This window comes from Stylophora pistillata, chromosome 1, assembly GCF_964205215.1.
Source record: "Stylophora pistillata chromosome 1, jaStyPist1.2, whole genome shotgun sequence".
In the NCBI taxonomy this organism is placed as follows: Eukaryota; Metazoa; Cnidaria; class Anthozoa; order Scleractinia; family Pocilloporidae; genus Stylophora; species Stylophora pistillata.
The window spans coordinates 56,217,301-56,229,060 of record NC_142519.1 but is presented as its reverse complement, the minus strand read 5'-3'; the positions used below and the strand labels follow the sequence as shown (position 1 = coordinate 56,229,060).

General features: G+C 38.2%; 2 protein-coding genes across 2 annotated transcripts; both read right to left on the bottom strand.

Moving 5' to 3' along the window:
• Positions 1-258: 258 nt before the first annotated feature.
• On the bottom strand, positions 259-5,412 carry LOC111331131 (histamine H2 receptor-like). Its single transcript, XM_022936184.2, has 4 exons — positions 5,270-5,412; positions 5,036-5,119; positions 2,807-3,744; positions 259-2,009 (listed from the first exon to the last, which is right to left on the bottom strand). Exons 3-4 carry the CDS (start codon positions 3,585-3,587, stop codon positions 1,645-1,647), a joined length of 1,146 nt encoding a protein of 381 aa, XP_022791919.2. The 5' UTR covers positions 3,588-3,744; positions 5,036-5,119; positions 5,270-5,412; the 3' UTR covers positions 259-1,644.
• Positions 5,413-8,232: 2,820 nt separating this feature from the next.
• Positions 8,233-11,347, bottom strand: LOC148743237 (uncharacterized). The gene is made up of 3 exons (XM_088743320.1): positions 11,041-11,347; positions 9,938-10,182; positions 8,233-8,457 (listed from the first exon to the last, which is right to left on the bottom strand). Exons 1-3 carry the CDS (start codon positions 11,087-11,089, stop codon positions 8,296-8,298), a joined length of 456 nt encoding a protein of 151 aa, XP_088599446.1. The 5' UTR covers positions 11,090-11,347; the 3' UTR covers positions 8,233-8,295.
• Between the last annotated feature and the right edge of the window lie 413 nt (positions 11,348-11,760).

Here is an 11,760-nt window from a genome sequence, read left to right as displayed (position 1 = left end):
CATTCAGTCATTTACCGAAATTCTTACCAAAAGAATGTAATCTTATTTAAGTCTTTTTCTGCGTTGCCGCCCTGTCTTTTAAGGTCCCTTTTCTTGTTGTGCAGAAAACGGCTAGAAATTGTGCAAAGTTTGAAAACGCACGTGCTGAGTTATTGGTCTACTCATTACAATTGTTGTTCGCCACTTTCTTGTTAACTGTCCAGTCGTTCTTTACTCTAAATCACTTAATCTCTTTTATGTTCAAATAATTATATTGCACACTTTCAAGGTTTTTCAATTAAATCTTTTAAAAAAACCTTGTTACAGATTTAATTACGTTCTTCTTGTGTGAGCGAGATGCATGGGAGAAAATCAGAGAAAAACACAAATATCGTTTCATTACTTTATATACTTCTACTTGTCATTTTTACCCTTGACTTGATATTGACATAAAGCAACGACGAAACGTCGTCGAAAATATTCTACGAACAGTTTTTAGAAGTTTTTATATGTTTGAAAAAAGTTGTATCGTTGAACTTTGCAATCAAATGTTTTCCCAGATCTTTACTTTTATATACGTACGGTTAAATAAAAAAACAGCACCATTTCCAACGCCACTTGGAAAAGTGAAGTACAAGGTTAATCAAGTGCGACTCGATTCACAACAAACTTTTTATCTGAGGAGATATACTCTTGAGGACTAAATTTTATTATTATTATTATTATTATTATTATTTTATATATTTTCACTTATCATTAACAGTCTTGACTTGAAAATGATGTGAAGCAACATCAAAACATCGTCAAAATTGTTTACGAACAGTTTTCAGAAGAGTTAGGGTATTGAATTAGATAACGTTCTGGTGTTGAACTTTGCAACTGAATATTTACATTATTTGAAAATGTCAATCCCTATAGAAAGGTTTTCACAGCCAGGAATAAAAAAAAAAAAACACCGCACTATACATATAAAGACATAACTCAATGGAAGAGCACACCAAACAATTGATTCTCTCTTGCTCAGTGGGAAGCTGAAGAAAATTAGGTCCACTTTTGTCAGAAGATGTCCTCTTTTTTCTTGAGGAACAAGTGAAGTATACCTGATATTAAAAACATTTTAAATCAAGGAGGCGCATTTACCGTTAGAGGGATTAGTAAGAACAATATTTCATTTAATGCGTGGAAAAGGGATCTTTTGAATTTCTAACCACTACCAAACAAATCAACGATTTTTGCAGATAAAATGGATTTCTATGGCAACATAACATTACAGCCTCTAGAAAACTCCCCTCAGGGATTAGTCGTTATTTACCGCCTGAAGGGGATTAAATATTTTTTTCTGGACGGGGAGGATCACATGGTTTTCTAGGAGAAATGGAGGGGGTGTGGTCAGTCGCTGCCAACAGAGTATAAAGGGAAAACTATAGTAAATCGACTGCCAATTAAATTCCGATAAGGGGAGGTAATAGGAAGAATTGTAGAGGGAACAGGTGAATTGCATCGTGAAACAGCCAAAATCCTCTGATGCCCTCCCCCCCCGCCCCAGGACCGTTCCTGGTCAGTTTATTTATGAGTGTATTTGATTTTTTTTTCTTCTTCTTCTTTTTTTACATTTTATCACTGCACCTGCCATTATCTCAATCTTAGGAAGAATCGGCACATATTTTACAAGTTTCTTGTACAGCACGCAATTGGGCGGAAATTCTGCGATGCTTTTTCTGACTGTGTGGCTGAGATCGTTGCAGTGACTGTCTGCCGCACAGAAAACTTTTTTATCCTAGTTACACGATTGTTCGAGAGGAAACTGGGTCGAGTGAAACGGAGAAAACCTCTGACCAATCTCTTGTAAGTGGTTTTGAACTCGTGATTTAGCCATCCATAGATGACAGGATTGAAGGCTGAGTTGGAGTAAGCAAGACACGTGACAAAGGCGGTGTGAAGATAAGAAACAGCTTCTTGTTTGAAAGTTGTTAGAAGGATGCTGACGAAGAACGGAATCCAACACAGATAAAACAGACCAATGACAGTCGCTACAATTTAAAAAAAAAAACACGCGCGTTAGACAAGAACAGATTTTCATGATCGCAAATTGATGCGACATCTCAAAAGGGAAAGTTACCAGCTCTTCTATCTCCAACCTCATTCACAGGGCCTTTTCTCTTACTTGGGGTGGAAAAGGCTCTGGGAACGAGGTTGTTCAATCTCGTTTGCCCGCCGTAGATTCAGTGGAGAGTTGTTGTACAATGAAACTTAAGTATAATCACTTAAGTAGAACCGATTTCACAAGATGCTCTTAGAGCGCTTTTCGATTGACTGTTCTAAAACCAAAACGTAATCGTAATGGTGGATTAGGTAAATACTTCGAGAGCAAATATCTCAAAGTAAAATCAGTCAAACTTCCTAAAGTGCCAGAGAACGACAGCGAAAATATCGCAATTGGTTTTAGTCTAGCATCTGCTTGGTTAGAAGGATGGCGCGAATTTTCTTCACCGAACACATAACGAAGGAAAGGAAAACTAATGCAGTCTCAATTAAAAATTGAGACTGCATTAGTTTTCCTTTAGCGAATCTCGTCGCTAACTCGTCGACAAACGCAACCTCGAGCGTAAAGATAACTTTCCAGTTCCCGTCTGAAAATCCACCTTAAAAAATCAACAAACTTAAGTCCATTACATTCTTCAATCATCGTGCACCGCGTGACTATCGCACAATCGTGCAATGATTACTTCGATCAAAATTAGGCGTTCTATCAAAACGCACTCCAAAAGAACGCATAGACTTACGAACAAACAAGCAAATTCATTGAATACAGATTTTTGCATCTTACCCACAGTCCTAGCGGCTTTTGATTCACGTGCAAAACGAATCGGTCTATGCGAGTTTATCGGTCCTCCATTCTGTGTTGAAAGTTCTTCTATGTACATCCTCAGTGAAGTAATCCTTCGTGCTTGATTGCGGGCCAGAAGAAATATTTTAAAATACGCCGTGGTTATGAGTGCGGTCGGTATTGCGCACATGAAAACAAAGTAAAGCCTCATGTAAGTTTCCTCCAAGATGTCAGAGAAACAACAAGGGTGCTCAAAGTACTGAGTTTCCACCGATTTGGCCCCGACCCCTGATAACGGCAAAAAAGCGACTGTGAACGCCGTCAGCCATAACGTAACGATTGCAAAGCACATCTTTGTGACCGTCATAAAGCTGTTGTACCTCAGAGTGTAGGATATCGCCAGACATCTATCGAATGCGACGCCGAGAAGATTCAACAGAGACGCACTCAGAACAAATAGAGTCAGGAATATGGTCATGTCACACCACATGAATCGTCTCGCCCAACGAAGAGACATCAGGCCCACGATTTTGGCCGGTAGTAGGAATAACCCTACCATTAGGTCAGCAACTGATAGGGATAGTAGCAGAATGCATTCTGGGCTTCTTAAGCGGGAGTTAAAACGGATGGACAAAAGGACCAATAGATTTCCTGGGATTATCACGAGAGCCAGTAAGGTGAATACCACAATGATAGTGGTAACCTCAGGGTTAAGAATAAAAGATGAATTCTCTATTGTTATGCCAACTGTTATATTTGTGATTGAAATGTTAAATTCCATGGTTATGGGGACTTTTCTGATTTTAGCGTAGAGTCTCACGCATGCGTCGTAGAGTGTCACGAGGGAAATGACGCCTTCCTTTTCACGAGAAATTCATTAATGCAAAATAGAAGCTAAGGACCTCCTGAAACATGAAAAAATCCCTTTTGCTTTAAACCTGAAAAATTCAAAAACAAGATATTAGGAATTAGCAACATACGCTAATTGTTGACGATATTGGCTGAAATCCCGAGACCAAATGAAATGATGAAACTTTTCTTTAAAAAAAACTGAAACTGTGGTAAATTAAGCTAAAAATAAAATGTAAAAGATAGTCTGGCAACTTTAACAGTTCCACTGTTATCTATATATAAAAATGCATTCGTCTTTCGGAAATTATTAGTACAACCATTCCAAAGAGTTCGTAAACAGACTGCCAACGTGTGAATTTACCCCGGGGCGAGAAGTACCGAAAACAGGTTCGTTTTTTCTGTTAATTTTGCCGCAGGCAGGATATCGTGTTTTTTGGGCGCCATCGTTCAATTTTTTTTTTTTCATTTTGGCAGTTCCTTGTAGATAAACGGCAATTGGAAGCTCATGTGTCATGGATATCACTCTGAGCGGACAAATTCATAGATACTGACGTCAGTGACTGAAATAACATTCAGTTTATACTTGAGGGTCGCCTTTTTGTCAAAAGACCTTAAAGATCTAAAAGGGTCAACAAATTTAAATGCTTTATTAACATATGTTATGTAACATACGTCCTGAAAATTAAGCTTAACTTTCTAAAATGTAAAGCAAGTAGATCGATACTGAAATAATTTACTAAACGTGTTAAAATATTATGAATTAAGAAATTATAAAAAACACGGCTACATTTTCGAATAAGAGAAATACTTTTTTTAAAAATAAAAAAATCAGGGTTTTTGTTTTCTCCTTTGCGATTGAGGTAGTAACTTCGAGCCAGAAAAAACAAATGATTTCAAAGAAAGTCTGACACTTTGCTTTTCGCTTAAGAATTGAAAGGTGTCATATGTTGTTTTGAACAAATCTAATTTGACGGCCTGCTCCCAGTTGGCTTGTTAGCTCAATTGGTAGAGCACTGCTCTAGTATCGCAGAGGTCAGTGGTTCGAATCCCGTACAGGCCTGATTTTTTTCAGGTCTGATTTTCGCTATGGCATAAATGGCGCTCTCTACTGCGAGGATCGTGCATCATACAAATATAATTTGATAATGATATGGGCAAAATATTAGAAAGCGACGTTTGCGCTCTACATAAACACTGAACAATTTTCTCCTACTTGAAGGAAGAAAGGAAGGAAGCAGCACTAATATATCACAATAGATCCTTGCTGATCTGAGTGCCTTACTTCAACCGTGTAGTCCATGCACCCCCCACGTATAACCAGAAAGTAGGAAATTTTCGACAGCAAGTTTTAAAACGACAAAAAAATGTATTACTTACCATCGAATCGAAGATTTATGGAAGCATATTCCAGTGTGTTACTCACGTGCCGGTAACTGAAGACCAAATCTATCTCCTTGGATCCTGAAAATTTAGAGATTGTTTTCATAAAAAGAATGTATACTTTTACTATTACTAACGACAAAATATCGTGATCTATGATTGCACCTAACTTTTATTTAGATGAACCCTTGCCACAGCCAGAGGTGAGTAAAGAAATGGTGTTTTTCTTACCGTCGTTTCAACCGTCGTTTCGACTTTCCACAGTGTAGTTTTGTTCTTTACATCTCACGTGAGAAAGCCTTAACGATGTCAGATGCTCGTGCGACGTGTGCCGCCAACAATTATATCGCACGCCCCTCGTGCGACATCGTCTGAGCTTGCATTAATTAAGCAGGCTTCCATTTGTTTTTATCTGTCGGCGCACGTCTTTGAGGTGTTTTACATTTAATGACACTCAGGAAGAGGGGGTGGAGTGTTTTACACTTAAGAGATCAGCTTGATTTCAATTTAAGGGTAAAAATAATTGATCCAAACACTCTGCCAACTGGGTGTTACGAGATGATGAAAAAGATTAAATCGACGATAATTGTCGCTGGCCAGGATTTTTCCCACTTTTATTCATTAAAAAATGTCTTAAAAGTGCTCATTCATCCGGCTTAAAGATTATTTTTCCTTTCATGTAAGACCATTGAGCAGCCATTAATGAAAAATCGTGTCAGACCATAGAGACTGTAAGTTATACATTGACAGCTTCTTGTTCACATTAATACTTTGGCGATTAAATTATCCAAAAACATTCTATTTATATCCATAAGTAGAAAATTTTGGCGTATAAACACATATATGAAAAAAACATCATATCTTCGCTATCTGGTGGAGTTTGTTCGCAAGGTAGCCCGACATAAGCGGTTTTTATTTTGTTCCGGATATTTGAATGGAACAGCAGATCACTTTGGAAAGCAACCATCATTCTAGTTCTTCACAAAAATTATCACGACATTATTAAACAGATAGGTGCTAACAATATGAGAAAATAGCCGTAAGCAATCCGGTTCTACCTCCAAATTCTTATTAAAGTCATTTAATGCGTTAACTTCAAAGAAGAGTTTTTCTGACAGTTCCAGATCTAGGTGTCAAGCCCCGAAGGATTAAAAAAAAAAAGAAGGAAAATGGAACCCTCAACTTTTAAAAGAATAAAAAATGGCTTTGAAATAAACTGAATACACCTCTCGCTCACACAAGAATCACTCATGTCATTAGTCACACATAAAAAAGCAAAGATTAACTTAGCAATAACATAATTCATTATCGGTTTATCCTAACAATATTTCTATATCTCATTTTTCTCAGCTCGTTTCCGATCTTTCGTTTTTTTGCTTCAATTTGGCGAGTTTGACTGATGACCTTTTCAACTCTTAAACGTATTGAAAGGCAATATATAAGCAGTTTTCACTTGAAAGAAATAGTTCCATTTACTGCGAGAACACATTTTTATTTGTCTCCAAGAAATTTCTTGTTGTTTTTTTCATCACCATTTTCGCGTAGGACATACAAACTTGTTTTATTACAATCAATCTTAAACATCGGATATTTTTTCCAAAAAACCGCCACGGGGGTCAAAAAACTAGGCATATGTATCAAGTTAATCTTTCCTGATGTATGTGAGTGGGATATTTGGTTTTTGTAAAGACAAGTAAACAACTTGAAAGAAGAAATTACTTTCTATCTTTTAAGGTCAGGATAAAACAATTGACTGTACACTATAAATAAACAAACGCAGAACTAAATTCGTGAATCTGGATCAACAATTCGAGTGCGCTTTCTTCACTTGCGACACCTGTATATATATTTTTATATGCCTTTTCATCATGAGTTAATTATCAATCGGAAAATTGGGCGCACTGAAAAAAATATTGCAGCAAACAAGCTCTCTTCAGTTCTTAGATGCAGGACTGGACTGCCTTGACTCCCTGCAAGCTTATGTTTATTTAATTTTTATTGGTAAATGCACTTTATTCCGGAAAATGTATGTAAAGTTGAATGTTAAAAGTTGAAAGGTAGAATAGACGGCACCATTAGTTAAATCAGATGGCCAAAGGAAATATTATCTTTCACAAAATTTTCCTTTTCATATAAAGAACAAATACAGGCTGCTGTGTCTTTTTCTAAAAACGTCTTTAGACTGAGGAAGGTTTTCATGGACGATTTTTCTTTTTTTCTTTCTTTTATCGCTAAAAAGGTATCAAATCATCTCTTAAATTAATATTTATTTCTTTTACTCGTCTTCAGACTTGACGAAGATTAAAGTTTAATTCACTTTTCTTTCTCTTACGAAAGGTAATTTGTCGTGCTTTATTGCCTTGAACTTCAACTTCCACGCTTCAACTTCAAAGAGAAGTTTTTTTGCATACTAATTAACGACAACAAGCTCAGACACAACAGCAGCTTGACATAAAACACCGACATGGCGACGCCTGATGTGGGTTAGAATAGGAGGATAATGTGTCGCTCTTCCTTCCACAGCTGTTTTGGGTTCTTTTTGAACTTGTTATGCCTCAAATAATGCTAATTATTATCCAGCTATACTAAGTAGCGTCATGCCCACTATTTATGCACTGGGCTCTTGATAAGGTACAAATAACTCGCGAATCGAGTACAGATCTAACACGAAATTTGAAGGGTTCGTTATACACGTCTATTTGGCAAATAAGTTGAGTGTGTGTTCACTTTGTGTAGTTAGTTATCTTTAGCGATAATGCGAAGCGACCACAAAAGCCACACGAGGAGCCCGTGCTGGTCTGTCTTTACTTTTACTTCAAACTGAACGCCACCAGGAGGTTTGGTCACTAAATTGAGCCTGGTCTCTAAGTTCTCGAAAAAGTGATCCCAAAGGAAAATTTTGCTGTTGGTTATTTTGTTCTTTAAAAATTCCTGTCGGCTACGTGTGCTACGCTTTTCTATCTACTTCACTTTTCCGCCCTATAAGAAATGCGCATATATGTAACAGTTGGATGGTGAAAAACTAATCACACGTTTTGGTGTGTAGTATCGCCGATTATTTTTAACTCGCTGAGTATTCATAGAAATACCCATGGATAATAGATATCAAAACTTCGTATGAGATATATTTATATAAAAGGACATAATAGTTGCTAGATGTGTGTTGCATGAAATGTAATATATAATGAAAAAGATCATGTTTAAGGCAATTTTATTCAAATAAATAAAAGATCATGACTAAATTTAAAGAAAATGTGTTAGTCTTGAATTTCCTTGTTCCCCTCTGACGTCACGTCTTTCTCGTCTCCAGGCCCCGTGGCACTGTTCGTGTTTTCTTCCTCAGCGGGCTGGGCTTGCCCACTCCTTTGGCAGGGGCATGGTTCGGGACAGGGATCTAGACAGCTGCCTTGATAAAGAGCCTGGAGATGAATGTACTAAGTTTAGAGAAATTTTAAAATTTTCGTCCAAAGCTATACAAGATTGCTTAGTTTTGCAACAGTAAGGTATGTGATAAGTCCAGAAAATGCGCGCCTCTCTCCCAACGAATCAAAAGCGAAGCTGATACCAACCGCGACAGAGCCGTCACCTTCCCGCGCTTTTACTTTGAGCTCTCATTGGCTCTCTGTGATATCTCCCTTTCACCTGATTGGGCCGTTATCATTATTTTAGCGTTGGTTTTACAGTGCTAGATCGAGCGGAGGGCTCTAATATTCTTTTCAAATAAGTTAATGTCAACGCCATCTACAGCAAGAGACAGACTGAAAAACAAAATGAGACATCTTATAGAGATTCAAAGTCGATGCTGCTTCATCTAATTGCACAGAAGCTTGAAACCTTTTATTTTTTCAAGGTTTTCGAATTTTGAACATTTCTTAATCGAAAAGGCTTTTAGATGAAACTCGTTTAAATGATAAACTAGGTAAGTATTTTCTTGATTTTAAATTTTTTTAAAAAACATGGAATCTGAATATGGAGTTGGAAGAATTGTTGTACAGCTTGTTTTGTATGGTTTGCGAGTAGGTTCCCCCCCCCACCCCCTTTATGGTTTACCTACCGTATACGTGGTTGCGTAGGGGTCGAATGGATAATTGATGGGCGCATGCGCAGGGTCTGGTACTGGAGCTAGAGCAGGAACTGGCGCGGGGACTGGTGCAGAATGAACTAAATAGGCTGAATAATAGGGATTGTAGGGATTGTAGTACTGTTGCCCAGGCTGACACGGACAAGGAGTATAGCAGGGACTTGGGCACCTATAATAAGCGTCTCTGTAAGCGAGATGCCAACCAATTCTTGTGTCTATGAATGGCGAACTGACCGGGGGAGGGTGGGGAGAAGGTGGTGCTTTACTTTTAGCTTCTCCACAGTTCAGTTTGTGGTTATCCACATTGGCGTCGTGAAGATCTGGCTCGGTTCCTCGATAAATATATACTTTGGAAAAATTTTAATAGATATCAATTAAGGTGCGTAGCTACTTTACATTCTCCTATACATGAGAGAATTTGGCGGTTGGATCAAGATAACAACTTCGATCTGATAAGCTGGAAAATTATCATAATGTATGGATATCGTAAGGAGAAGTTACAAATTAATCACTTCTGAGAGTTAGGCAACATCGATTTCACCCTCGGAGTGCTTACCTCCACTTGGAAACCGACTGTTGGGGAAACCCGAGACATTTTTATGCATGGCTGGGGGGGGGGGGGGGGGAAGTACGTGCAATGAGTTTGGCTCCCATTTAGAAGGAATCTGACAAGGCTCCTTGTCGGCTAATGAAGCAGAAACAAACCGCGAATAACTCCAACAATAATGATTCAATTGATAGGCACGCTATATGCAATTTTTATGACACACTAATATACGGAGAAATTAAGTCAAGAAAACGTTATTCTATGCGTTTACCTGGTATATCATTCCGTTGTCATAGACACACCAACACTTAGAGCGAGAATAAACCTCACATTGATACTCCCTGTAACTTCCGTCCAGGTTACAAACCGGTTTAGTCCAGTCAGGCTGGTTTATCCTGCGCCGCATTTCACAATCAGATTTCAACCGTGGATAACAAGGAATGTGATAACCATCGCAACCGGACGGGTAATAACTCTCATATTGACGGCGACGGCCGGGGTGATTTATTGGGGTGCCTTATACGTAAGAAAGAAAACGCATCGTTATTTAACAATTGTTTACCCAGGTGATGGTGAATATCCTCCACTTTTACCGACATTGGGGTAAATGATTGTTTTAGCATATACCACATGATTTTGACTCTTTGGCTGCTCGGAAGGGAATGGTACTTGCTAATCACTTACGAATTAGCCAGTCAACACGTGCAAAAAACACAACTAAGATTAGATTACGTTTCATACTTCAAAGTCTAATCAAGAAAGTACAGGAAGTCTATCTACGCCTAGGTTGAAAATCAAATGATGAATTTTACATCAGTATACATAAATCTTTTGTAAAATGCAAAGATAAATAATTCTCTGGTGGAAGCCTCCAACGTGACCCGTGATGATACGGTTGTTCGAATTTGAACACTTTGGGAAATGAATTTTATCCGACTTTTCACTCAGCTATAATCATTGTTTCACTAAAACAATTAGACAAGTATAACTTCCACTTCCATGAGTACTTGAATCCAACCGTCAGTCTACCGAACAGGCGCATTTTTTGTTTGCGTACATCAAAATTTTAGATAATCCTCATCATATTGTTGTCCGTCAAAGTAAGTCGACAATAAAACGTTTGTGACAACATAGTCATTATCGAAAAGTGCGCAAATAGATGAATTATTTTTCCCTCGGTGTGGTCACCCAATTTAAATCAGTCTTTGTTATCACGTCAAATTGCCGGCCCCAGAATGAATTTCGATTCGCCTTTTGCCTGCCTCAAGGGCCGGTCTTTAGCTGGAGAGCAAGTGGAACATCTCTTTGAAATTACGATACTGTCTGCTATGTCAGATATACCATAATTAATCCGTTAAGTCGTCCGAAACTTACCCAAAACTCCGTAAAAGAGAATAGAACATAAAATAGTTGCCAGCTCCATTCAAATCAATTTCTTCGAGCTATCAAGCGTACATACAAGTAAAAACACTAAGGTATTTTCTAGAGAATAACACGCGCTTGTCACAATTTTGTACCCGCTTCGGTCATGTCAAACACCTATAAGTCATTAGTGGTCAGCGTTTGATTGCAAGGTCCTCAATTTTTCACCTCTAAATTCACATATTTGAAAAACCTGACAGATTAAACCGGTACACCAGCTGATTTGATCACTTTCTAGCGTAACTTAGACTTTAAGAAAGACATACTTTTCAACTCAATTCCATGGCTTTTTAACATGCTGCTTAAATTGACATAAGATTTTCCCTTCGGAATATAGTTTTTGTTAAAATCATACATTACCGGTCGTACTAAATCAAAAGATAAGTCATTATCTATCTCCTTAAGGCGGAGAGAGAGGAATTTTGTGTGTGTGTGTGTGTGTGTGTGTGTGCGCGCGCGCGCACGCGCGCGCGCGGGGGATGAGGGAGGGACAGGCTTACAAAGCAGCTGCTTGGCTGAATATCTACCACTAGCAATTGTTTGCTATGCGATGATATGCACGTTTTTTCCGCCTGAGTTATAATTTTTGTTTGTTGTTTGCTAAAAGGAAATCATCTAATAAGAAAAGTGAGGGGGGGGGGGGGGTTAGGGAAGTCCAGGCACCCGAAAACC

Bases quoted from the DNA above. Each gene is read 5' to 3' on its own strand.
- LOC111331131 (XM_022936184.2), bottom strand. From the start codon at position 3,587: ATGGAATTTAACATTTCAATCACAAATATAACAGTTGGCATAACAATA. The intron at 2,010-2,806 runs GTAAGATGCAAA...TTTAAATTGTAG, and splicing joins AAAAGCCGCTAGGACTGTGG to CGACTGTCATTGGTCTGTTT.
- LOC148743237 (XM_088743320.1), bottom strand. From the start codon at position 11,089: ATGGAGCTGGCAACTATTTTATGTTCTATTCTCTTTTACGGAGTTTTG. The intron at 10,183-11,040 runs GTAAGTTTCGGA...CTTACGTATAAG, and splicing joins TCTCTTTTACGGAGTTTTGG to GCACCCCAATAAATCACCCC. The intron at 8,458-9,937 runs GTAAACGCATAG...ATTCATCTCCAG, and splicing joins ACAACGGAATGATATACCAG to GCTCTTTATCAAGGCAGCTG.